General features: G+C 45.2%; 1 protein-coding gene across 2 annotated transcripts in view; it reads left to right on the top strand.

Annotated features, from left to right (window-relative positions):
- The first annotated feature begins 338 nt into the window (after nt 1-338).
- The window catches only part of LOC133396356 (histone-lysine N-methyltransferase 2C-like), a 75634-nt gene continuing 48063 nt past the window's right edge, over nt 339-27909 (top strand). For both annotated transcript variants that reach the window (XM_061666138.1, XM_061666137.1), the window contains exons 1-15: nt 339-609; nt 4148-4303; nt 5093-5178; nt 7222-7594; nt 7661-7840; nt 10085-10110; nt 10180-10269; nt 10499-10608; nt 11426-11576; nt 15015-15186; nt 15256-15370; nt 15445-15608; nt 20275-26003; nt 26087-26332; nt 26415-27088. In XM_061666138.1, the coding sequence (XP_061522122.1) occupies nt 4149-4303; nt 5093-5178; nt 7222-7594; nt 7661-7840; nt 10085-10110; nt 10180-10269; nt 10499-10608; nt 11426-11576; nt 15015-15186; nt 15256-15370; nt 15445-15608; nt 20275-26003; nt 26087-26332; nt 26415-27088 (8271 nt within the window). In that variant the 5' untranslated portion in view covers nt 339-609; nt 4148. The remainder of the gene's footprint in view (nt 610-4147; nt 4304-5092; nt 5179-7221; nt 7595-7660; nt 7841-10084; nt 10111-10179; nt 10270-10498; nt 10609-11425; nt 11577-15014; nt 15187-15255; nt 15371-15444; nt 15609-20274; nt 26004-26086; nt 26333-26414; nt 27089-27909) is intronic.

The following is a 27909-nucleotide window of genomic DNA, read 5'->3' as shown; positions in this document are numbered from 1 at the left end:
TCCTTGTGAGTTTAGTCCGGAACCTCTCGAGTTGAAGTCCAGTCCGGGACTTGAGGTCTGATGACACGAACCGAATCACTACGAGCAGATCCGTGCGCGGGGTCAGATGCACTTTGACACTTTTAAAACAAGCGAATAAACAGACACACACACACATTTTATTTATTTATATATATATATATATATATATATACACACACACACACAGACACAGACATAGACATTGAGACAGTGAGTGAGTGAGCTTTGCGGTGAGGTGACCTCCGCGGAGGCGGCCTGGATGCGTCCACGGAGGCCCTACTTTTCGTGCTGCCGCTGACAGGCAGACGGGCGGTGCTCCGGTCGCTCAAACATGGCCACCATGATGGAACCTCCGCTGTAACGTGAACGTTTTCGTTCGTATTTAGCATTTGGCTGCGAGCTAAAAGCGACTTTTGTGCGGATGCGATGAGCGAGAAGACGGCGGGCGAGTTGCTGTGATTGCGGCTGGCCGGCACTGTTGAGACAAATGTTTGCTGGCGGCGGCGGGCAAGTTGTCTGTAAACACGTCTCTTGAGTCGCGCTTCTCACCAAGCTGGAGAGGAAAAGCAGGAGAATCGCATCCAACCAGTAAGAAGCGCTGCTCGGTTGCTCGCTTTTACGATGGACTTGTGTCGCCTTTCGACGAGATTCGGGATGTTAGCGGCGTAACCTGGGCTAGCTATGCTAACGCTAGCTCGCGCTAACACAAGTCAACTGGGCGAGCGAGCGAAATGCTAACGCTAACGCTTGTGTTTACACCCTTAGTTGGCTCTATGGAACCCATCTTCCGAGCCCAACTTCAGCACTGACAACTATGGCCGCACCAAATTTAACGTTTGGGCTTTTTGAGCACATTTTGTCAGACAGAGGCGTTTAATTACCTAATGAACTTTAGCTCGCTACCATCTGCCCATTATTCCATCATGTCATCGTCTCCTTTTCGCTGCTCAGGGGTCTTGACCAAAGTCTCACATTGGCATTTTACAATGTTGTTTTGCCGACAAAGCGGCCTAAATAAAAAGAAACGTAAGTTTAAACCAATGCGTGAAGTCGGAGTTCAAACACAGGTTCATCTCAATCAATTAGTGTCAAAAGTTACATTTAGTTAGGTAGTTCAATTGAAAAAAGGGAAACTCATAGAGATGCACCACACACACTCAGTGGAATATTTCCATCCATTTTCTATGCCGCTTATCCTCATTAGGATCACGGGTACGGATACACCCTGAACTGGTCGCCAGCCAAATGCAGGGCACATATAGACAAACAACCATTCCCACTCACATTCACACCTACGGGCAATTTAGAATGTTCAATTAACCTACGAGGCATGTTTTTAGAATGTGAGAGGAAACCGGAGTCAACCCACGCAGGCACGGGGAGAACATACAAGCTCCACACAGGCGAGGCCGGATTTGAACCCGCAGCCTCACAACTGTGAGGCAGATGTGCTAACCAGTCTCCGATGGACTAACCACTCTCCACTGTGCCACCTGTGAAATATTTCATGATTTATTTTTTTTCAAAATATGCCTGTGAAATAATTCTTTTTTTATTTTATTTTTTTATGTATTTTGATGACTGCAGGTTACAGCAAAGGAAAACCCAAAAGTCACCATTTCTTGAAACCCCAATATTATGTAACAAACAATCTAGAAACAATGAAAATGATTTTTAATATAGAAATTATGCAGGAATTTGCCCTCTTAAAAATATTTTCCCAAATCTTTAATCAATATCATGTATGACTCCTGAAATAAATTGAATGTATTCAGTGTTTGGAAATCGATTCACTAACTTTTTAGACAAAAATTCAACCAGTGTCACTGCGATATAAATACCTGGATATTGGACAGTGCAGGTGACATTTCATAAATTATTTTTGTTTCTTGTAAAGCTATCAGGTAAAATTAATTATGGACAAAGCAACAAACAATAACCAACCATTGTGACAAATAATAATCATGGTAAATGCATTCATACTTTATTTGAATAAAGTGCAACTAACATTTCTTCAGGTTGGATCAACAGTAGGTTTACCTGCTACTTCTGATGGTATTTTTCAACATAGACATAATACAAATCTTATTGTAATTGTACAAAAAACAGAATGCTCAAATGCTCTAATTCTATTTATTACTAGCCACTCACTAGTCATGATGTGTGACGTAGCGGTCACGTCGCTCTGAGAAGCTGGTGTTGTCCAAGTTCGCATCTGCCCTGAGTGAAACACTGTACAGCGATGGTTCTCAGTGTGGTACGTGGGCTCACTCTAGTGGCATGTATGAATCACTGAATTAGAGCCTCAAACTGTGCATGACGTAACCATGTCGGAAACGTTTGAAGAACATTTTTAAAGTACAGTTGTATTTCACTTTTAAGCACATTACACTTGCATTTCATTTTTAATAACTGTTTTAGAGACATTTCTTTAGGTAGAATGTTTAACTTTTATGTTCACTACATTTCAAATGAATCATGAAGTCGTTTTTTATTTTGCTATATTTACGTACAAGGTTAATGTTCCAACTGTGCATAATTGTACACTGGCTTACAATAATAAATGATATACTGTAGATATTAAATACTTTTGAGAAATACAGCCTCATTTTTGATAAACACTTTTGCCTAGTACACTACTGTATTGAATGTTGATCATGATGGTGGTACTTGAAGTGCGAAGTATTTTTTGAGGTTGTACTTGGTGTAAAAATGCAATATTTCACTACTTTGTTCTTTGTTTTTTAGTGAAGTTTTGGTGTTAGCGTTTTGCGGAAGCAGCTACAGTACGTCCGTGATGGAATTTTGTACCGTCATATTTCCTGCACTGCGCAACTGGATCATGGGAGATGTGGTTTGCTTCTCAGACCGTCCCACTCAATAGCGCCAGAAAAAAAACGACACTGTTTGATACTCCCATGATCCCCTGCGACGTCACGGACAGGAAATCTTAATCCAGTAATACTTTACGTCTTTATCATTAAAAGTGCTAAAAACACACACATGCGCATCCATATAAAGTCTGCCGTGCGTAAATTCAATGCGTTATTTCCTTGTATCGATACAATCGATCGATTACCTTTTAAAATTAATTGAATCGATATTTTTGTCCGGAAGGCTAACTACCCAAGGACAGATCGATCCAATTGGATCGTAGGCATATAAATCGTTTTCCACTAGTGTATGCTTAACTACATTATATTGCCAAAAGTATTCACTCACCTGACTTGACTCACAAATGATTTGAAGTGATTTCCTATTCTAAATCCATATGGTCTAAGTTGATGCTGGTCCACCCTTTGCAGCTGTAATAGCTTCAACTCTTGTGGGAAGGCTTTCAACAAGGTTTTGACGTGAGTTTATGGGAACTTTTAACCATTCTTCCAGGAGCATATTTGTGAGTTTACACACTGATGTCTGACGTGAAGGCCTGGCTCTCAGTCTCTGCTCTAATTCATCCAAAAGTGTTCTATAGGGTTGAGGTCAGGACTTTGTGCAGGCCAGTCAAGTTCATCCATGTCTTTATGGACCTTGCTTTGTGCACTGGTGCATTCAGAGTTCCTTTCACTGGAGCTCAGGGGCTAATATTCTAGACATTTCCAACTTTGTGGGAACACTTTGGAGATGGCCCCTTCCTGTTCTAATCTGACTGTGCATCAGTGCACAAAGCAAGGTTCAGAAAGACACAGATGAGAGAGTTTGCGGTGGATGAACTTGGCTGGCCTGCACAGGGACAGGTCAGGAACCTCAATTCCCTATAGAACACCTTTGGATGAATTAGACCAGAGTCTGAGAGCCAGGCCTTCTCGTCCGACATCAGTGTATAACCTCACGAATATGCTCCTGTAAAAATGGTAATAAATTCCCATAAACACACACCTGAACCTTGTGGAAAGCCTTTCCAGACGAGTTGAAGATGTTATAACTAAAGAGGGTGGACCAATGTCATATTAAACCCTATGCATTAAGAATGGGATGTCACTTAAATTCATATGAGTCATGGCAGGTGAGCAAATACCTTTGGCATACATGAAAGGTGATGCGAGTACGTGCGCAACACATCCAGGAAGTGACATCCTTGAGCAGGAAGCAGGCGTTAACAATTGTCTTTCATGTTTTTACCCAGAATGCCCTCAGAGGACAGAAGAGCCCCACCTCCTGTCACTCGTGCCGGACGCAAAGCCGCCGCATCGGAGAAGCGGCCTCGCGGACGACCTCGAAAAGATGGCGTAGGCGGCCACGCTGCACCTCCTCCTCCCCCTCCCCCCAAGTCGAGGAAGAAGTAAGTGTGATAATCAAGGTCTGCTTGTATCAATAGTCAAATCAGGTTAATGTTCAGTGACAGCGGTCAATGTGTGTGTGTGTGTGTGTTTACACACTGTCGCTCATCTTGGTCATGGAAAATTATGGTTCATAAAATTAAGTGTACAACTATTGTTCAAATCATGTTAAGGGGTTTGATGGAAAAAAAATCCTTGTAACATGTCTCTGAAAAAAATTTTTTTTTCCAGATTTTATGCTGAAATGAAAAGAATCAAACAGCACAGTGACCTAGTGGTTAGCACGTCCGCCTCACCGTTGTGAGGTTCAGGGTTCGAATCCGGGCTCCGGTTGGTTTGCATTTTCTCCCCGTGCTTGGGGTTTTTCTCTGGGTTATCTGGCTTCCTACCATCCAGTGTTCAGAATGTGAGGCCCTAATTTGACTTTACGTTTGAATGCTTGTTTGTGTATATGTGCCCTGTGATTGGCTGGCAACCAGTCCAGGGTGTACCTCGTTCTCCGGCCCATAGTCAGCTGGGCTCGGCTCTGGCTCCCAGAGACCCAGAATGGATAAGCGCTGTATCAAATGGATGGAAAACAACAAACTCATTTAGCAAGAAAGATCAAATCAACGCCTGATTTTCTTTGTGGGCCACATAGCGTGATGCGATGATGCAGATCTGGCCCCAGGCTTTGACTTTGACATCTGTGCTTTCGAGGAAGTGGCTATGTTGCATACTAGGGAGTCACACAGCGACACAGTTCGCACCAAGTTTGATCGTCTGCACGCGTTTTTTGTGTCTGTCCGCAGGGGGAGGAGTCGAGGCCAAGCCCAGGTGGAGGATGAAAAGGGCGCGGCCACGACGGAGAAAACTCCTCCTCTTGACAAGATGAAAGGTGAGGATGACGATGATGATGGTTTTTCCTGGCTCCAACTGACGCAGAGGTGGTCCTATTGTGATCATGAGGCACGTGCCCCTCACTTTTGCTGTGAAGTATTTGTCTTCTACTACTACTGCTGTGTAGCGGCTGCTACATTGGAGAGACTAAGCAGCAGTTGCACAGGCGCATAGCGCAGCGTCGACTGGCGGCCTCTTCGGGTCCAGAATCAGCGGTTTATTTGCATCTCAAGAAGAAGGGGCGTTGTTTCAAGGACATCATCAGCCCAATTCTGGATAGGGACCACCGCTGGTTTGAAAGTGGTGTAAGAGAAGCAAGCCATCTATACGGTGGCCCTGAAGCACAAAACATAACAACTAATAGCTAAATGCAACAGCAAGTTAAAATACACAACAACAAATAACTAATCACAACAACAAATAACTAAACACAACAGCAAATGAAAAAACAAAATGAAACTAAGCTACGGAAAGAGGTAGGTACTGATAGGGGAGATGAGACTCATCGCTGATTGGACGAGAGGGAGGACTTGATTGGACGCTTTGAGCAGGAAGTTATTCCGGGTCTGGTGTGGTATTTGAAATGAGCATGACCAGTGATTCAAACATAGCTGCTGCTCTCAAATAATGGTTTGACTCGGGACATATGTAACCCGTCTGATTTTGTACCGCTGCGTCACGTAACTACGACGACGCTTCCTGCGCGGTCGACCACACCGGGGTTCAAACCCACGCTTCCACCGTGTCGCGTATTGGGAGCCGAGTGCACGGGCCGCTAACTCAACTCTTAAGGATTGGGGAGCGGGGTTTCTTAACGTACTTCCACACAGCCTAGCTTCCTCCCATTACACATAACATACGAGGTGATACTGGATAAATATGCTCAGGCCTAAATCACAACATTCAAATAAGTATGCGCACGCTGACAACGTATTTAAAAGAAATTGGGTGCACTGAGGGCGTCGTCCAATCAAATCGTCCCTCTCGTGCAATCAGAGATGACTCTTATCTCCCCCACGAGTACCTACCTCTTCCCGGTAGCTTCATTTCATTTTGTTTGTTCATTGGCTGTTGTGTTTAGTTACTCGCTGTTGTAATCAGGTATTTGCTGTTGTGTTTTTTGATTTGCCTTTGTGTGTAGCTATTTGCTGTTGTGTTGAGTTTTTTTTTTGATTTGCGGTCGTGAGTCACGATTAGTTATTTGCTGTTTTTTAAATTTGCCGTTGTTTATTTTTGCTGTTTTGTTTTGCACTTCAGGGCCACCGTACATATATGTAAACAATAAAAGCCATCTTGAAACAGGGGGAGGTTTGAGGCACCACCTGTCGTCTGCCGATAACAATGTCCTGACATCTCTCTCCCAAAGATGGCCTTATTAAAAAAAAAGAGCGGCCCTAACGAGTTGTTATGCTACAAGACGAGTAAACGACTGGTTGCAGGATGGTGCTTTCACTAACCACACCGGGAAACATAAACACCACCCTGTTGTTGACCACCCCCCTGGGGACACACCCAGCGAGGCATAAGTAGGGTGACACCACAGCTTTTGGATGAAAGGTGAAACGTCAAAGGAGAACAGTCCAGTTGCCTTCATTCAGCCTTTGTGCGTCGAACAGCAAAGTGTTTTTACTAACGCAAAGCCGACGATAGTAAACCAAATGTCATTCTGTCTCAGCTTGCTTTGCCTCCATGTCCTAAAACAATATTTACCTCTGAAAAGCTACGAAATGTTCCGGCACATTTGCAGGAGGAAAGAAAATCTGCCGTTCGCGGCTGTTTGTCGTCGTCAGCGTTTTTAGGTGCGCCTTCCAGCTATTTGTTATCCAGCGGTCGAGATACTCAAATTGCAGTTTAAAAAAATGACAGCCAATTTAGTACAACGCTGGTCACGTAAGAAGTTTTCCCTATCTGAGTCCGAAGACCCCCAGAGAGCCCGAAATTAGGCTTTCAAACTTCTTCTCAGAAAAAGCCCAGATGTTGGTGATGAAAATGACTCTTTTGATGAGGAGGAGGATGTCGATTTTTATTTGATTTTTGTCAGCAGAGGACGTGACAAGCCGACGCCGTGGCTCCGCCTCCAGGAGGAGGTTCAACACTGACCCCGCTCCTGCCGTCCCTGAAGCCCCTCCCAGCGACGATCCCGTTCCTTTTACCCTGCCCCTGACATCCAACTCTGAGGAGGAACTGCCTCAAACCGCTCCCGTTGCCCCGCCCCCTTCTCTACACAGCCTGGCTCCCAGCCCAAGCACCACACCCATTGAGGCAGAGGTAGGCGGAGCCAGCGCAGGCTACAGCCCCGCACGGTCGCCCCGCCCGCGCCTCGATGACGACGACACACCGTCGCCGCTCTTATGCCGATCCCCGTCCGAAGACTCCGGCTCGCCAACGCCCAGCCTGGGACACACCGAAAGACGGTGAGTGTCTGCGTGGCGAGGCGTGTTTCCACCGCGACAGTCCTCACCATCCGTGTGTTCCCTTAGCCTGCAGCAGTGTGCCTTCTGTTACCACGGCGACCAACCTCCCATGGGCCAAGGCCCGCTGGTGGTGTTCGGACCCACGCCGGGCTACATCCCGCTTCACATCCTCAGCCGCAGAACGTCCTCGGACCGCGACGGCGATTGTCACGACCACTGCTACCGACGCAGCCAGGCCGCACACATGTGAGTCGCGCATCTTCAAATCACACTTTTTTTCCCCCCAAACATCAGATTTCCAGTTTGACTCGATTATTTGATTGATTTTAATTATTTTTATATTTATTTATATATTTTTTTACCTCACCTTGCAAAAACAAATGCTGTTTTCCCTTGCATCAACTTCCATGGATATAATTACAGATAATTACAGACAAATAAGTTACAGTGTATGAACATGATCCTTAATGAATGACCATTTTCAATGTTTATGCCGTCAAACAGGCATGAATGAGCTGCTGTTGGCTAAGAGTAACGCTGTGCACCCGCCAGCTCTCTCGCACTTTTTTCTCATGTCAAGTGAGGCAAGGCGACCTTGACAAAATATTTGTAGCTTGAAAGCACATGCAGTCCCCACCCAAAGTATTGGAACGGCAAGGTCAATTCCTTTGTTGTTGTTGTATACTGAAGACATTTGGGTTTCAGATCAAAAGATGAGTATGAGACAAAAGTTCAGAATTCCAGCTCTGGTATTTACGTCTAGTTGTGTTAAACAACTCAGGACAGAGCACTTTTTGTGTGAGGCCACCCGCTTTTCAAGTCAGCTAAAGTATTGGAACATTTGGCTGATGGGTGTTTCTAGTTGCTCAGGTGTTGCCTTTAAGATTGATTGCTTAAACATTAGCTAGTGCTTGTTTTGACTTTGGGTTTCACTTGTGAAAACTGTATTTGCTGTTAAGCAAACATGAAGACCAGAGAGCTGTCTGTGGGAGAAAAGCAAACTACCGTATTTTCCGCACCATAAGGCGCACCGGATTGTAAGGCGCAGTCTCAATTACGTGGTCTATTTCTGTACCTAAGCCATACATAAAGCGCACCGTATTAGTCGGCGGATGCTAAAACAAGGTAACGGAAGCAAAACAGTGAGTTTGGTTTAACTTTATTCTCCTATGTATTTAAAAATACACTCACAGTATTTTTTGATCAATCTTTTGCCACAAATCCATCGAAGTCCTCATCTTCTGTATCTGAATTGAACAGCTGGGCAATTTCTCCATCAAACACGCCGGGTTCCCTCTCGTCATTGTCTAAGTCAGTCTCGTCGCCGGGTGGCTGTTCAGCTGATGTAAAGTCACCCCAGTCTTAGTAAAGGTGTGTTCGCCGTCTCTCATCCATCGCTCCCACGCCGCTCGCAACTTCACTTTGAAAGCCCTGTTTACACCAATGTCCGGCGGTTGGAGTTCTTTTGTTAATCCTCCCGGAATGATGGCAAGCTGATTTCATTGTTTTTGAATTCTCTCACGGCTGCTCTATTCCCATTTACAACCCCGTAACTGATAGCCTGTAGTTTGAATTGTGCCTCCTAAGCTTGTCTCTTCGCTGATGCCATTTTCAGGGGTCCTTAGCCAAACAAATGTTGTTATACAGCATACCTACTGGAGGCGTGGCGGAGGTAAGCGTACGTACTGTACGTAGCTTTACGTAATGTTGTCTAATTGGTTTATCGCTGCCAGCGTACGTAGTGTACGTATTACGTCCCTATGGCGGCGGGAAATGCTCCGACAGTCAGTCAAGCTTACCAAAATCGCACAACAAAATTTTTAGAGATTGTGGAACTCGGCGCACCGGGGTATAAGGCGCGCTGTCGATTTTTGAGAAAATTAAAGGCTTTTAAGTGCGCCTTATAGTACGGAAAATACGGTATTTTAAATCTGAGAGGAGAGAGAAAATCGAGAGAGAAAATCGATCAGAGCTATTGCACAAACATTGGACATAGCCAATACAACAATTTGTCGATGTCTGTTGCTCGCTATACTGAGCAACAGACATCGAGCAGGTCGGCCAAGGGTATCAATAGCAGTTGACGACAGAAACATTGTGAGAGTTGTCAATAAACGCCCAAAGACAACAGTCAGTGACATCACTGCCAACCTCCACAGGGCAGTAGACTTTACGCCGATCTGATCGGTGTTATAGGCCGATAATTAGCATTTTATGCTGATCGCCTGATCGGCTTTTGTCTCATATTCATCTTTTGATCTGAAACCCAAATGTCTTCAGCATACAACAAAACAAAGGAATTGACCTTGCTGTTCCAATACCTTTGGAGGGGACTGTACCTCGGGTCAAAGGTTTCCAGCATGTCCATCAATCACTGCTTTTATGTAACGTATAAATGGGCACCATGTCTTTGGCAACGTTGATTCCGTGATTGCCTTCCACTCCAAAGTGGTTCTTTTCATCTTGTTGTTTGTTTCTTGTTGTTTGTAGGAGCAGCAGCAGTCCAACACAGTGTGGTGAGTAGTGGCTTATCGTGTCAGTCGTCCCATGCAGCGCTGCAGCGTGGTCGTTTTCTTGTTTTGCAGACGACGAGTCTTCCTTCCAGTTGGCGGAGCAGCTCGGAGCCATCGGACTTCCACACGACATCGACGTACAAACACTGTTTGACCCCACAGGTACCTCGCACGTCCGCATGCACGCACGCACGCACGCACACACACACACACACACACACACACACACACACACACACACACGCACACAGACTGTCACTAGAATCAGAATCAGAGAGCGCGTTACCGAGGCGGCCACACTGGTAGGCGCCATCTTGACTCACTAGTGCAAAGAGTCACCTACAACACGAAGACACACAATTGTAAGATGATGTCAATTTGACGTGTGCAGGTCAGTGCTGCGCTCACCTTCAGTGTGCGGCCTGGTCGGAGGGCGTGTGTCGGGGTGAGGGCCAATCGCTGCTCTACGTGGACAAAGCCATCGACTCAGGAAGCACACAGGTCAGTTGACAACACCAACATAAAACACAATGATCATGAAGAAATAAACACATGAAATATCCCTTTCTAAATAAAAATATAGCTCTTTAAAACATGAAACATTCCTGCAGCACTGCTGCTGTATCTTCAGACCACACTGTGCTTATTTTGGCTGGCTGCTATTCCACCAGCAGCCTGCTGTTTGTCTCAAGGTGTACCAAGATGCGGTCAGATTTCCCGTAGAGAGAAGAAGAGGTCTCTTCACAATGGCATCCAGCAAGTCCAGACTTGTTTGGCTCTCGTTGTGCTGTCCACGTTCTGGGAAGTTAGTTAATCAGAGAGAGGAACATGGTTGAAGTCTTGCTGAAATTGTAATCTCGCTATCACAACGTGCATGACGCAACTCGTGTTGGCTGCAGCGGGTGAAGATTATTTTCTAACAGCAGTTAGTTTCCCCATAATGATCAGTGAAGGAAATCTTCTGTCCCCTGCTGTCCACTCTCTCACTTAACTTGAGTTCGCCGTAGCACCGGCTCTCGTCATGCTCCGCATCTCCTCCGTGATGCAATTAACGTTAGAGGCAAGTTAGTGGCTCTTAGCAGTTATTGGTAAAGCATTGTACACAAGAGTGGGGGGAATTCCAATGTTCTCCAACAATATATCTTGGACAAAAAAAAAAAAGTATAAATGCGGGAAAAGTACAATAAAAGCAGGGGCAGGGGGGGAGCAAGTGCGTGCATGCTATATGTAATAGACTGCTGACTCTCATCGTCAGGAAGTGTGTCACCGACCTCACCCTTGCATCTCCTTGCCCCCGCCGCATGTCTCTCCCATCCAGGTGTGTGTGTTCTGTGGCGGTCTCGGAGCGTCGCTGCGTTGCCGAGAGTCGGGCTGTGGGCGGAGCTACCACTTCCCGTGTGCTGCTGCTGCGGGAGCTCATCAGGACTGGGAGCACAGACGCACGCTGTGCACAAGACACGCACAAGCAGGTACTCGCGCACATCCCCGCGGCACTCGAGTCACAGGACTTGACTCCAGTCAAAGTCAAGTCGCCAACTTTGGGACTTCAGGATTTATTAAAGACTCCACTTGACTGTAACTTGAAGTACCTGGCTTGAAAGAGGAGTTATTTCTTTGTGTGGTGTGCGCAAACCTGTCAATGGACGCGGAGTGCAGAGGCACCCTCATGAAGCTAATATCATGCAGGGAGCTCCCAAGATGATTTGTGTTTTTGACACAATCAGGATGAAGAGACATGGGAGGTTTGTAACTCATCGATGAGACGACGACATCTAAATGCATCAGTCACTTTAAAGACCGCAAAGACAGCTAAGCTTTATTAACATCACAGTTTGCCTCTGCTATAGCTAGTCAAACATCTGCTAAGCTTCAATTATGTTTATTTGATGAGACTGTTAAGTAGTTGACAAAACGCAGACTGGTTTGGGACCATTAAATACATTGCGAATGTGTTAGTACAGCTTTGTATAAGTTGTGATTGATTGATTTATTCCTGACGTGAAAATGACATGGAAAGAACAACAAAACCGACAAGATTAAACAAACAAAAAATATATATATAATATAATTATTCAAAAAGTAGTAGGAAGTAAAACTAATTTACTCCTACCCCTATCTCTGCTTATAATCCTATATAACTATCACTTTATAGGACATCAATATAGTACTACAGTAGTATAATAAGAAATATTAATACACATTACGTAACGTGGGATATGCTGGAAACTTGAAGGTTAAGACTTGAAATTTGCTTTTGATTTGTGCATATGTGATTTAGGACCAACCCCAATTCTACCCCTTAGCCCTTTCGTCTTACCCATTGACCTTTGCCCTCCGTTTGGAGCGCCAAGATGAAGGGGTAAGATCATGCCCCTCGGAATTGGGACGACACTTGAATATCGCCACCTCATCACCCCTCGCCCCCTGCTGGCTTTGTCATAGGCAGACGTGGCAGTTGTTTACATTTGCAAGATGCCATCTTGTCAATTGAATATTTCTATTTACTATAAATTGCTTTTTATTTAAATTTGTCAGGCAGTTTATGGGTATTTGCAGTTTCTAAGGGTGACTGTCTGGTATATTAGTTGTTTATAACGTTTCCTACCACATGGTAAGGTGCATACATTTATTTTATTATATACTCCAGGAACACATTTTGACAAACTGACTTTTATATCCTAATGTCGGCCAACAGATAACACCAACAAAAATCTGCACAAAACACACAACCAAACATTTGTAAAAATAAAATCGAAGTAAATATGGTCAAACAGAATAAACTAGAATAGAACAAAACTGTCATTGGAACAATGAAAATTAGTTGGGCATCTCGCAATGTTCAGCGCTGAGGTAAAACATAAGAACACATTTATAAACAAAAGGCAACTTATTTACAGAAGTTCTTATTCATGTTTGGGAGAATTTCCGTATTATGATATGGTAGAAGTGTGATGATAACATTTTGCCTCAGTCTCGTGTCGTTTTTGTTCATATTCCTCTGGAAGAAACTCTAGCATTACATGAGGTATTATATACTACAACTAAACTACAGGTATGTGCCAAAAAGTTAGAATATCGAGGAAAAATCTATTTATTTAAATAATTTGTTTCAAAAAGTGAAACTTGTATATTTGTTCACCACACACAAAGTGAAATATTTCACCCCTTTATTTGTTTCAATTTTGATGATTATGGCAGAAAGACAAAAAATAAACCTCCGGTATTTCACAAGATCAGAGTATGACAAAAGTTCAACATTGTAGGCTGCGTCCCAATCTTGTTAATAATAATGATCGCAAAACACCTGCAGCGGTTTTCCTCAGCCTGGAAATGGTCTCAGTCTGGCTTAGTAGGCTTCAGAATCATGGGGAAGGCTTCTGTCTTGATGGTTGTGCAAAAAACATAATTGACAGCCTCCATAATGAGAAAAGGTCTCAAAAAGAAATTGCAAAAGAAGCTGGATGCTCACAGAGCGCTGTATCAAAGTACATTAACAGAGTGTTAAGAGGAAGGGCAAAATGTGGCCGGAAAAGGCGCGCACGTGACAGGGATGACCGCAGCCTTGAGAGGATTGTCAAGCACCAGTGATTAAGATATCTGGGGGAGCTTCATAAGGAGTGGCCCGAGGCTGGTGTCAACGCATCAAGAGCCACCACATACAGACGCCTGCTTGCCATGGGCTACAGCTGTAGAATTCCATGAGTCAAGCCACTCCCGAACCAAAAAAAACGTCAGGAGCGTCTGTGCTGCGCTAGGGAGGAAAAGTACTCGTCTGTTGCCCAGTGGTCCCAAGTCCTCTTTTCAGATGGAAATCAAGGTCCCAGAGTCTGGAGGAAAACTGGAGAAGCTCAAAAGTCGAGCTGCTTAAAGGTCCAGTGTGAAGTTTCCATAGTCAGTAATAGTTTGGGGAGCCATGTCATTTGCTGGTGTGGGTCCATTGTCTTTTATCAAGTCCACAGTCAACACAGCTGTTTACCAGGAAATTTTAGAGCGCTCCATGCTACCCAATGCCAACAAGCTTTTATTTTCCAGCAGGATTTGGCACCTGCCCACAAAACCAAAACTACCAATACACTTTGCAGGCCAACATTTCTCTTTAAGATCCTTTCTTATTGAAATATTCTAATTTTGTGAAATACTGGATTTTTAAAAATGTTTTTGTCTTTCTGTCATAATCATCAAAATTAAAACAATGGCTTGAAATATGTTACTTTGTGTGGTGAACTAATATAACAAGTTTCACTTTTTAAAACAAACTATTGAAATAAATGGACTCTCCCTCGATATTCAAACGCAAACGTCGCAGTATTGTCCTCAGAAGCCAAATTACTAGCTACGCTACATTAGCTATGGAGCTTCTGAGTGAGACTAATAATTCTGTCTGTTTATGAAATGCAGTGGAAAGTCCGTTTGCTGTGAATTTGTCACAGTAGTTTGACTAGCGATGCTTGAGGTCGTTAACGAGCTGTTGACCAACAATTCAAAACATGGCTAATACTTACGTTGATTAAAAACATGACAGTCATTAGTATAAATATCAATAATTATGCTTACGTACATTTACGTACTACTTTTTGTCACCACTGCCGTCTCGCAAGCTCTTCGTCAGTCAGTAGGGGCGGAGTCCCATAGCCCTTGCTTTCAAGTGAGGGCCCCGGACCACACTTGGTTTCAAGGGCTATACACCCCTTCGTCTTAGCCCTACCGCTTAGCCTCATGGAGAATTGGGACACCCCTCCGTTCTCGTGGACGTGCAAAAGCAAGGGCTAAAGGGTGAAATGAGGGCTAAGGGGTAGAATTGGAATTGGCCCTTACTCCCGCCTCTGCAAACAACAGCAAAATAAAAAAAGTACACCCGTCTGTTGCCGTGGTTACAGTGCACACGTGTTGTCGGTCTTTGGTTTCAGCGTCTCGATCGTGCGTGTCGTGTTCATGCGGCGGTGACGCCGGCAGTCTGTTGATGTGCTGTTCCTGCGGTAACCAATACCACGCTAGATGCTTGGCCCCACCCCTGACGCCCTCCTCCCTGATCCGGGCTAGCTGGCAATGTTTACAATGTCGAGTGTGTCAGAGCTGCAGGTAACACACACACGCGCACACACAGACACTGTTGCAGTGACCTAATGCGTGTGCTGCTGTCTCCTTTAGGCTCCGAGAGGAGACGTCTGTGTTGCTGGTGTGTGCTCGCTGTGATAAAGCTTACCATCCACACTGTCTGACTCCTCCACTGGATCACACACCTGACAGTAAATGGACCTGCCAGGTGACACACACACACACACACACACATGCATACTTTGGTCAACCAGTCTTAACCTTCATATGCTCTTTGTCCAGAGCTGTAGGGTGTGTCTTCGCTGCGGTGTGAGGTCCTCTGGTCACTGGGCCAATCACCCGTTCCTTTGTGCGTCATGTGACCCAGCTCTGCCTTGTGCTCTCTGTGGCCGCACCCCCGACTTGTACTCACTGCAGGACTATGTGATGTGTGTCTGCTGCTACAGGTACACTGTAATACAATGTAGAGTTGACATGACATCATACAGCAGGAGTGACCAACCTTTTTTGATCCAAGATCTATTTTTCAAGTGGCCAACCTTCCGATATCTACCAGTTCAATGTCAACATCGCAAACACACACCCCTTTTCCAGCCTGCAGTCACTAACCTCACAACACTTTTTCTTGTCATACAACCATTATACATCAAATGGCACTCTCTGCTCTTCTCACACACGCACATGCATGCGCGCAGACACACACACAAATGCTAACCTGCGTGATGAGCTATAGCCATAACTGACCTTATTATGAACCAAACCGAAAAATAAATCGGATACAAGACAGGTAGATCTCTGATTTAATGAAAGAAAAGTAAGTCACTTCCTACCTTAGTGGGAGACCTGACACTGGGAGGAGGTGGCTAGCTTCTTGTTGACAGGAGTGTAAAAGCTGTTGATCTGTACTTGGACTAAATGATGCGTAAGAAACCAGACTCACACAAATATGTTGATCCAAAAAGAAATGTCAGGTTCAAGGCACATCTTCTGAGATTGGGATACCTCTCCTCCACCAGTAGTTTCCTGAAAACTACACGCTCTCCAGGTTGAGCGGATGTTAATCTGGCTTTTATCTCGATGTCATCTTGCAATGTCAGAATCTCATCCTCAAGAGCAGAGCTTTCCAAGTCAAAAAGTCATTTGACTTTCGCGGCAGCGTCACCAGCATCAGTACTTGCACCGGTGCAAGTACTGAATACATATTTAACACCACCACTCCCCCCCAAAAAAATATTTTATATTCATGCAGCGGCTGAAATATGTATTTAACAGGTCACCATTTTTCTCATTATATTTCCAAAGAATTGTCCTGAAAATTTCACCAGATGTTGGGAACAACCCAAGTAATCATACATGCAAAGAAAGTACAACAAATAAGATCAGAAATTAAGTTGTGTGTAATAATGTGAAATGACCCAGGGAAAAAGTATTGAACACGCCCACTGCTATTTATTTAATACTTTGTACAAAAGCCTTTGTTTGCAATGACAGCTTCAAGGCGCCTCCTGTATGGAGAAACTAGTCGCATGCATTGCTCTGGTGCGATTTTGGCCCATTCCTCCACACAAGCAGTCTTCAAATTTTGAAGGGTCCGTGGGCTTCTTTTATGGACCTTGAGTTTCAGTTCTTTCCATAGATTTTGGATTGGATTCAAGTCAGGTGATTGGCTGGCCCATTCTAGCAGCTTTATTTTTTTTCTTTGAAACCAATTGAGAGTTTCCTTGGCAGCATGTTTTGGATCATTATCCTGCTGAAATGTCCACTTTCGTTTCATTTTCATCATCCTCGTAGATGGCAGCAGATTTGGGTGATGCGCAGTACCATTTCTCCTCCAAACGTGGTGTGCATTATGGAATGCAAATAGTTCAATTTTGCTCTCATCAGACCACACTATATTCTCCCAGTATTTACCTGGCTTGTCCAAATGTTGTTCAGCAAAGTTTAAATGAGCTTTGACGTGCTTTTATTTTTTTTTCTTTTCCCAGTGGGGTCTTGTGTGGTGAGCGTGCATAGAGGCCATGGCGGGCGGAGTGCATTATTTACTGTTTTCATTGTGACAACAGTACCTGCTAATTCCAGGTCTTTCAGAAGCTTTCTACAGGTGGTCTTTGGCTTTTCTGATTATTCTTCGCAGTCCTCTGTCAGAAATCTTGGGAGTAGGACCTGATCGAGGCAAATTTATGCTGGTATGATTGGCTTTCCACATACGTATTATGGCCCCAACTGTGCTCACTGGAACGTTCAGAAGCTTAGATATGCACCTGTAACCAATGCCATCGTTATGTTTTGCAACAATTAGTTTGCGATGGTCTTTAGACAGCTCTCTGCTCTTACCCATCATGAGATCTGTCTTGACTCACACCTTGGCAATGAGACCTTTTTGTAGGCCATCAATTAGGACTGATCCACCTGATATTAATTTGCACTGACAAGTGGCTGGATTGCTGTTTGATTATTGAAAGATTTTAGGTGTCTTGGCTTTCAATGCCTTTTTGCATATGTTCAATACATTTTCCCTATGTCAGTTCACATTTTTACACACAATTTAATTTCTGAGGTTATTTGTTCTACGTTCTTTGTATGTATGGATTACTTGGGTTGTTCCCAACATCTGGTGAAATTTTCAGGTCAATAGCACTTTTGGAAGTATATATTTAGTGAGAAAAATGGTGACGCGTTAAAGACTTATTTCAGTCGGTGTGTGTGTGTGTGTGTTGCCACCAGAAAGTATTCACACCCCTTCACGTTTTCCACATGTTGCTGTTACGGACTTATTCTAAAGCTCATTTGAGTATAGTTTAAAAAAAATATTTACATAAAATATCCCATAATGACAAAGTAAAAGCATATTTTCAGACATTTGTGTACATTTATAAAAGAATGTAAACATTCAAACATAATAGGTACATAAGTAGTCACACCCTGATCCACTGATCATCCTTGAGATGCTTCTCCAACTTGGAGTCCACCTGTGGTAAATTCAGTTGATTGAACATCATTTGGAATGGCACACACCTGTCTACAGTATAAACGGTCTGATAGTTAGCCGTGCATATCAGAGCAGAAACCAATCAATCTAAGGAATTTTCTGCAGAACTCTTGAGACCAGATTTTTTCAAGGCACAAATCTGGGGAATGATACAAAAGAATTTCAGCAGCCTTGAAGGTCCCGAAAAGCACTGTGGTCTCGATTATTCAGAAACGGAACAAGTTGGGAACCACCAGGACCCTTCCTAGATCTGGCCCGCCGACCGAGGTGAATAACTGGGGAAGAAGGGCCTTGGTCAGAGAGGTGAACAGGAACCCTATGGTCACTAAGGTGGTGCTCCAGTGTTCCCTTGCGGAGATAGAACCATCCAGAAGGTCAACCGTTGTTAACGAACGCCACCAATCAGGCATTTATGGTAGAGTGGCCAGACGGAAGCCACTTCTCACTAAAAGGCTTGTAGTTTGCCAAAAGGCACCTTATGGATTCTCAGACCTGCAGAAACCAAATTCTCTCGTCTCATGAAGCTTTTTGGCCTGAATTGCAAGCGTCATATCTGGAGAAGAAGAGGCACTGCTCATCACTTGGCTAACACCGTCCCTACTGTGAAGCATAGTGGTGGCAGCATCATGCTGTGGAGCTGTTTTTCTGCTGCAGGAACTGGGCGACTAGTCCACATAGAGGGTAAGATGACAGCTGCCAAATATAGAGAAATTCTTAAAGAGAACTTGCTCCAGAGCACTCTGGAACTCAGACTAGGGTGTCGATTCACCTTCCGACATGACAATGACCCAAAGGGCACAGCAAAGATAACAAAGAAGTGGCTTCAGGAACAGTGAATTGTGAACGTCCTTAAGTGGCCCAGCCAGAACCCGGACTCGAATCCAATCGAACATCTTAAGAAAGACCTAAAAATGGCTGTCCACCAACGCTGCCCATCCAACCTGACGGACCTTGAGAGGATCTGCAGAGAAAAATGGGAGAAAATGCCAAGCTCATAGAGACATACCCAAGAAGACTTGAGGCTGTGATTGCTGCCAAAAGGTGCTTCAACAAAATATTAAACCAAGGGTGTGATTACTTATGTACCTATTGATTAAATGTTTACATTTTCAATAAATTTGCACAACTGTCTGAAAATGTTTTTAATTTGTCATTATGTGATCTTTTGTGTAGATTTAAAAAAAAAAAAAAAAACTATACTCAGAGCAGCTTTAGAATAAGTCTGTAACATAGAAAAAAGTGAAGTCGCTTAAATACTTTCGCGTGGCACTGTATATATGTGCGTGTGTGTATATGTATGTATATAAATTGTATGTGTGTATATATATATATATATATATATATATATATATATATATATATATGTGTGTGTGTGTGTGTGTGTGTGTGTGTGTGTGTGTGTCTACACTCGTCGTCGTCAACTTTGGATCAGTCCGCGGTCTACCATTAGATCACGATCGACTGGTTGGGCACTCCTGTCACACAGTAACCTAAATTTGTGGACATTTTTTTTTTTTGTCATCCATTATTCACTGGAAAAACTCCCCTCTTTGCTGGTTTTGTGCTCAGGTCAAAGCAATTTCTAATGTAAAAATATTGCCTTGGCACCATTTTTTTGGCATCTTCAGGGCAGAATCTTTAGTTAGGCCCTGGTCCTGTCTGAAAAAGTGCTTTACTGCCCTCTTATGACACCTATAGACAATTACAAACCTTTTTAAGGGGATGTCAGTCCGGTATAATGGCGAAGGGGACCGTGACAAAGCACCTGTGGGAACTTTAAACGTCTACAATGTATTTTTGTAAGATGTCACCACAGAGATGATATACTTGTATTTAAATTTTGTCCAAATACACAAGCCATAAAGAAAACAAAATTATATTAAATATGGCTTAAAAAAAATCATGTAATCAATCCAGTCGTGCTCGTTAGCGTAGCATACACAGGACGTCAGCTGCCCCATTTTCCGGATTTCGTCACATGACGTTCTGTAAATAGTGGATTGCTCATAGATTTTTACTATTTGCGGCAGTGCTCGGTCCCTATTCCCTGTAGTTTCATTGTCCATGATGTATGGTTTGACTCTGTGTGCTGTGTAACAGCTTTTGTACGTGTTGTGTCGTAGGTGTGTTCATACCCAGTGTGTTGCCATCGAGGCAGGCATCAGCACAACAAAGTGTGATGACAAAAGTTACATTTGCCCTACCTGTCAGCCTCAGAGGGCGGAGCTAGCAATACTCGCACCAATCTGTCACAGTCCTGCCCAAGACCTCCAGCTTAGTCCCACACAGGCGCCACATGTTCAATGTCCTCCTGAAGTTTTCCCCCTTAGTACTACCGCTCACAGCCCCTTCCAGCTATGTTCAGAGCAGGCTAAGACTCCAACTGAGCCTACAGGACTGTTGCACGAAGGTCCAGTACCGTTTCCAGCCGATGCCACAGAGCTCCAGCAAAGTCCAACTCTATCTTCTTCTAGCACCACAGAGCACAGACTAACTTTAGTCCTGGCTGACTCCAACCCAGCAGAGCTCCAGCAAAGTCCAACAGCATCTCCTTCTAACTCCGCAGAGCAAAGACTAAGTCTAGTCCTGTCTCCCTCCGACCCAACAGAACTCCAGCAAAGTCCAAAATCACTAATGCCCACAGAGTTAAAACCAAGTCCACGGTCATCTCCCTCTCCTGCTACAGAGCCACAGCAAAGACTAAGTCCAGAACCATCTCCTTGTTACCCAGAACCTAGACTAAATCTAATACTATCTCTCTCTGACCCACCAGAGCTTCAGCAAAGTCCAGAATCATCTCCTTCTAACCCCACAAAGGTTAGACTGAGTCCAACACAGTCTTCATCTAACCCAACAGACCCCCAGCAAAACACAGAACCATCACCCACTCACTCCACAGTGCTGAGAGACAGTCCATTGCCATATCCTGCAAACCTCACAGCATCGCCGTGTAGTTCATCTCGCTTGGACCACACAGAGCTTCACCAAAGTCCTTCTGAGCTGCAGACAAGTTTAGCAACATCTCTCTTTAACCCAACACAATTTAGTGAAAGTCCACCACAATATCCATCTGAGCACACAGACCTCCCTTTGACCTCTCACCCCACAGAGCTTCAACTAAGTACTATTCGATCCTCTTCTAACACCACAGAGATCCAGAAGAGTCTTGTACCATCCCTTTCAGATGCAACAGATCACCAGCGAAGTCCAGTGCCATCTCCTTCGAACATCACAGAGCTCCAACAAAGTCCAGACTCATCTTCTTTTAATGTTACAGAGCTCCATCCAACTCCAGTCCCATCTTCATCGAAGCCCACAGAGTTCCAGCTAAGTTTCGTCCCATCTCCTTCTAATGCCAAGGATGTCCATATGAGTCCAGTACAATCTCCTTCTAACGACATTGAGCTACAGCAAAGTCCACTCCCATTTCCTAACGTCACAGAGTTCCAGCAAAATCCGCCATTTCCTTCTAATGTCACAGAGCTCCATCCAACTCCAGTCCCATCTTCATCGAAGCCCACAGAGTTCCAGCGAAGTTCAGTCCCATCTCCTTCTAATGCCAAGGATGTCCATATGAGTCCAGTACAATCTCCTTCTAACGACACTGAACTACAGCAAAGTCCACTCCCATGTCCTAACGTCACAGAGTTCCAGCAAAGTCCGCCATTTCCTTCTAATGTCACAGAGCTCAATCTAAATCCAATCCCACCTTCATCGAAGCCCACAGAGTTCCAGCGAAGTTCAGTCCCATCTCCTTCTAACGCCAAGGATGTCCATATGAGTCCAGTACAATCTCCTTCTAACGACATTGAGCTACAGCAAAATCCACTCCCATGTCCTAACGTCACAGAGTTCCAGCAAAGTCCGCCATTTCCTTCTAATGTCACAGAGCTCAATCTAAATCAAATCCCATCTTTATCGAACCCCACAGAGTTCCAACAAAGTCCTGTCCTATCTCCTTCTAACGCAAAGGATCTCCGTCTAAGTCCAGTCCCATCTCCTTCTAACCCAAAGGATCGCTGTCTAAGTCCGGTCCCATCTCATTCTGACGCAAAGGATCTCCATCTAACTGCAGTTCCATCTCCTTCTAACGCAAAGGATCTGTGTCTAATTCCAGTCCTATCTCCTTCTAAACTAAAGGATCTCCGTCTAAGTCCAGTCCAATCTCCTTTTAACGACACAGAGATACAGCACAGTACACTCCCGACTCCTAATGTCACAGACTTCCAGCAAAGTCCAACACCATCTCCTTCCGTCTCAGATCTCCATTTAATTCCAGTCTCATTTCCATCGAAGCCCACAGAGTTCCCACAAAGTCCAGTATTGTCGCCATCTAATACAAAGGAGTGCCATCAAAGTCCTGTTCAGTCTCCTAACATCACAGAGCTCCATCAAAGTCCTGTCCAGTCTCCTAACATCACAGAGCTCCATCAAAGTCCTGTCCAGTCTCCTAACAACACAGAGCTCCATCAAAGTCCTGTCCAGTCTCCTAACAACACAGAGCTCCATCAAAGTCCTGTCCAGTCTCCTAACAACACAGAGCTCCATCAAAGTCCTGTCCAGTCTCCTAACAACACAGAGCTCCATCAAAGTCCTGTCCAGTCTCCTAACATCACAGCCCTCCATCAATGTCCAGTCCCATCTCCTAACATCTCAGAGCTCCAGCAATGCCCATTGTCATCTCCTTCTAACACAACAGATCTCCATTTAAGTCTAGACCAATCTTCTAACGTCACACAGCTCCAGAAAAGTCCAGTCCTTTCCCTTTTTAACTTTACCGACCTCCCCCCATGTCCAACACCACCACCTTCTAAAATCACAAAGCTTCAGCAAAGTCCGGTACCATCTTCATCGAAGCCCACAGAGTTTCAAGAAAGTCTAGTCCCTTCTCCTACCAATGTCACAGAGCTCCATCAAAGTCCAGTCTCATCTCCTTCTAACATTACAGAGCTCCAACAAAGCTCAACACCATCTCTTTCCAACATCACAGAGATTCTGCTTAGTCCAACACCATCGCCTTCTTACATCACAGAGCTCCAACAAAGTCCAAAACTGTCTTCCAGCGTCACAGAGCTCCAATCTCCTTTGAACATCACAGAGCTCCATCAAAGTACAATCCCATCTCCTTCTAACATCACAGAGCACTGTCTTAGTCCAGTCCCATTTCCTTCTGGCACAGAATTCCATCAAACTCCAGTCCAATCTCCTAACATGACAGCACTTCAACAAAGTCCAACATCATCTACTTCCAATGTCACAGAGCTCCTGCAAAGTCCAGTCCCATCCCCTTCTGAAGTCACAAACACGAGACTAAGTCCAGTACCTTCTACACCAATCCCCACAAATGTCCAGCCAAGTCTAGTACCATCTCCCTCAGTCCCTGCAGAACGTCATGATAGTCCTGTGCCGTTACCCTCAAATACCACAGAGCAAACTTCTTATCCTTGTGGAGCAGATCTCCAAAAAGGTGCACTGCAACCTCCCCATAGTCCAGCTGATCTTGTAAAGACCCATCTGTTCTGCTTTGAGACTGCAGAACTTCAGGAATGTTCTGCTGCACCTCATCTTAGTCCAGTCCAAGTAAAGAATGACCCACACGTCAATCATGTTCCTTGGGAATGTAAGGAAAACCATGCCAAATCTCCAATAATTAACTTTTGTTCAACACCCCCTCCATTATTCTGTGTTCCTTTGGACATGGAGCCATTCACTGTCCTTTTGACCTCCACACCGGCTCAACCTAGTCCTCCATCCAGCCTTTCCATGCATTCAACCAGGGAAAAGCTTGCAACAAAAGTGTCTCCAAAGTCTCCGGTGCAGGATAGTACGATGTCCGAGCTCAGACTGAGCAGATTTGATGGTGATGAAGCAAAGCCTGAGATTATCTCTCCAGACCACATTGTGCAAGATGATGGCACCCGGCTGAGTGGAGCCCATAGTCCTGCTGACGTCACCATTGACCCGGCACTGCTCCGAACCCGTCAAGGAAAATGCATTCCTGAGCTGCATTGTTCTACACAAGTTGTAACATCACCTCTGCAGAGTCCTACACAGGATGTTGAAATGGTGCTAGCTCAGGAGAGCAATTCTTCTCATTTGGCCACTTTTACACTGGACCAGGACCTCTCACCCGGCAGTAAACACCTTGCATACAGGCCCAGTTCAGCTCCCTGTAGCCCATCAAGAGTGCCCCTTAACTCCACCCCGTGTAGTCTGTCACAGCCTACCAGTCCAGCACGGATGCCCTCTACGCAACCTGTTAGGCCTTTGCAACTGCAAATGCTTTCCCGCCAGTTTGTTGCGCAACTGAACGTCACAACAATGCTCCCTCATGGCTGTGGGGACGGCGGCACAGAGCTTAGACCTGGAGACATTAAACAGAACCTAAACCTGGACAGTCAAACACTTGAATCAGCTCTTTGTTGCTCTGCCACTGTTGTGCCCCCACCCCCATCAGTTTCCCATCCGCAGAGTAAGCAGTCGAGTCCTCTTCGTGATCCACTGTTGCCCACACCATCAAGCCTTGTGCACCAAAGCACTTCAGTGGACCGCAGTAGCCTCGTTCACATGTCTTCTGATGCTGAAACTGTGGAGGACGTTCCTTATCATCAAAGTGCTTCTCTTGACTGCACATTCCAATGCACAAAACCTTTGGAACACCTGGCAAGCACAGTACATATACAAGCTAGCATGAGTGGTGCTAGCCCTTCACATGCTAGTGAAATGCCTGCTAGTCCTGCTAGCTCACTTCAGGCCTCATGTGACTCGATGACAGAGGTGACAGACCCTGCCGAACCTTTACCAGCAAGGACCAGTCCTTTAAGCCAACGAGATAGCCCGGTGATGCTAACAGACTGCTCTTCCCAGCCGCCAGCCAGCCCCTCTTCAGTGCTTTCTACTCATGCTGACACCATCTCACCTCAGAACGAAAACACCAAGACAGCAGTTGACCATCTGTGCCAAGTCACTGGATTACAAACCGGTCCTGGTCCAGTGGGTGGTTGCAGTCCAACTGGCTGTGTGCATGATCCAGAGCCCCCTCAGCTCACAGAGTCTGGCCAGTCTAGTCTTTTACAAGTCTCGACTTGCAGCAGTCCCTCAGAGACGAAGCTTTTACATTCAACTAACGTTAGTCATACACACTGTAGACCTGCTTATGACAGCTCTGATAGCCAAGGTCTGAGCATCATTTCCTTGGAGGCGAGTGTTTGCTTAAGCAACCAAAGTTCCTTACAAACTTGTGTGACATTACCCACATGCGCACATGCTAGTAGCAGCCGGACTCCAACGCAGGCAGCTGAAACATTTAACGGTAGCCCCACAGGTAGCACAGATTCTAGCCTTAAATCGGACACACAGGCCACTTTTCGAGACCAGAAGTCGCTCATTTCCACTTCACTGCAGCTTGATTCCGGTACAGGTTTGACTTCAGATTCTTCATGGAAGACCAAACCAAAATCGACAAGTTGCCAACCCGGCTCGCTCACTGCTCGCCAGGCTAGTGTGACTTACCCTCGGCAGTCTCCAGCACCATTAAGCCCCTTGAATGACAGACTACCCAGCAGTCCCACTCAGGAACACACTGACATGCCTGAACCTAGATGTACTCATAAAACACTAGATCGTTCTTCCCCCACCCGTGCTACACAAACCCATACAGTGAACGGGAGCCAGCTTTATAGTCATTCACAATTGGCTAATGCACAGATTACACAAAGTCTTACTCCTACCAGCCCTGATGAGCCAGAGACCAGTACGGGTCCAGCTGTTCATACTCTGGTTGAGTCAGAAACTGGCCCATGCCCTACTGGTCCTACTTCTATCGTCTTGTCTGTGGGCGAGGCCACATCCAGTAAGTATGACTGAGCACTCCGCATTCTTTCAACTTTCATACAACTTTCAGCCGTGACCAACCTTTTCCCCACCCCCCAACAGTTTACACCACAGACCAGGAAGAACATCTCAGCTTACACCAGTATCTTCCTGAGACGACAAAAGGAGGAGTGCTGGATCTGGAGAAGAATGAGCAGGAACCGGAGGGAAAGGAGGAGCAGAAGCAACAGAATAGCGAGCAAGAGGAGAGTGAAGTACAAAACCAGGAGGAGATTAAGGAGGAGCAAAACCAAGGGCATAAGGAGCAGAACCAGGAGGAGCTCAGTAGTTCAAAGTGCCCCCCCTCAGGTATGGTGCAGGGAGTGAGTTTTAATGAAGGAATGTGAGGATGAGGATGTGATTATGATAATGATATTCTATGTGTTTTAAGGAGTTCATCTGTCTCCTGGTGAGCCTGCTGCAGTGTCCCCCTTCTTCTACAGCCCTCCCTCACCCTCATCGCCCTCACCTTCCGCTTCCCCGCCGCCATCGACTGCCGATCTTCAACATGGCGACGTCTCCTCGGAGACATCCCTCCCCCTCAGCGTGGCGCCGGATGCGCCCTCATCTCTGGAGGAGCAAAGTGAGTGGGGACAAGAAGACATGTTGTTGTCCCAGAAGATGCTCGAAGCCACCAAAGATGTTGTCCAATCCCACGCCGGGTCTTCAGAAAAGGAGTCGTCGACCCCGGATGCAGTTGCAATGAGGCCGAACCAGGAGGAGGTGAGGGAGAGTAGCAGTGATGCCGAAGGGGAGCCGGAGCCATTTTTAGACATGGAGGTGATGAAGCCGATGACCTCGTCATCTCCTCTGTGCGAGTCCCCCCGGCTCCCGTCCTCCCCCAGTCCTCCCCCTCTCACCACACGGAGTCTCAGGCCTCCTCCTCACTCCTTGCCTCCATCAGACGAGCTCTCCATCCGCCTAAGACATTCTCCTTTCTCCACTGAGGCCTCGCCTGAGACCTCCCCAGTCAGGGTCCCCCTCACCCCGCCGCCCCTCTCCCCTCCTTCGCCCCCCCTCAGCTTCACTCCTCCCTACACGGAGGAGTCGCCACCCCTGTGCAAGGTAAGCTTCATGCCCCTGTAAATTCTCTCTTAAGTTCAAGTCTCACTTTGTAAACTACGCCGGACCTGAGCCGGTCCACCGCTCCATGGTGCTCAAGGCAAGGTTTGATTTTGGGGCCTTTTAACAATTCTATCAGTTATTGATCATTCAAACACCATCTATAAAGTCAGCGTTACACATCGACAACTGTGCAGCACCGGCTGTTTTGTTTTCATGATCTTATTGCCAGTCTGACATGTCTTTACCCACTGATGGTTTTTAATCTTGGGTTTATTTACATTTAGCCACAAGAGCGAAATCTGGCTTGAGTTACACAAAACTGATAAAGTACTAAATCGGATAGTAAATATTGGGCTTTACACGATCAGGATTTTTGGGGCCGATCAGCGAGTTTAAAAAAAACGATCACCGATGCGATCACAAGATGGAGGAATGTGTCTGTTTAAATGACGTGTTCATTTACTGTGTGTACTTAATTGCTCAAAAAATTATATTTACAATAAATAATGTATCATTGTTCCTCTATTTATGCCAGTGAGGCATAGTGACAGACAGAACAAATGAAGTAAATACAGTCATGAATGGATCCACTTTTTGTGAAATTTTTGTTTGTTGGTGTGCCGTGAGATTTTTCAATTGTAAAATATGTTCCTTGGCTCCATAAAGTTTGGAAATCACTGCTCTAGTCAAATCGTGTATTCTAATCAGTCAGGTCAAACCAACATTACATGACAGAAATAATGGGTGCTAACTTACTGTAATTAAACTACTTTATTTTTAACTAAATTACTTCACCCACACCGAAAGTTTAGAGCAGGATT

This window comes from Phycodurus eques, chromosome 21, assembly GCF_024500275.1.
Source record: "Phycodurus eques isolate BA_2022a chromosome 21, UOR_Pequ_1.1, whole genome shotgun sequence".
Classification (NCBI taxonomy): domain Eukaryota; kingdom Metazoa; phylum Chordata; class Actinopteri; order Syngnathiformes; family Syngnathidae; genus Phycodurus; species Phycodurus eques.
Note: the sequence above shows the minus strand (reverse complement) of the source record. Positions and strands in the feature narration are given on the sequence as shown.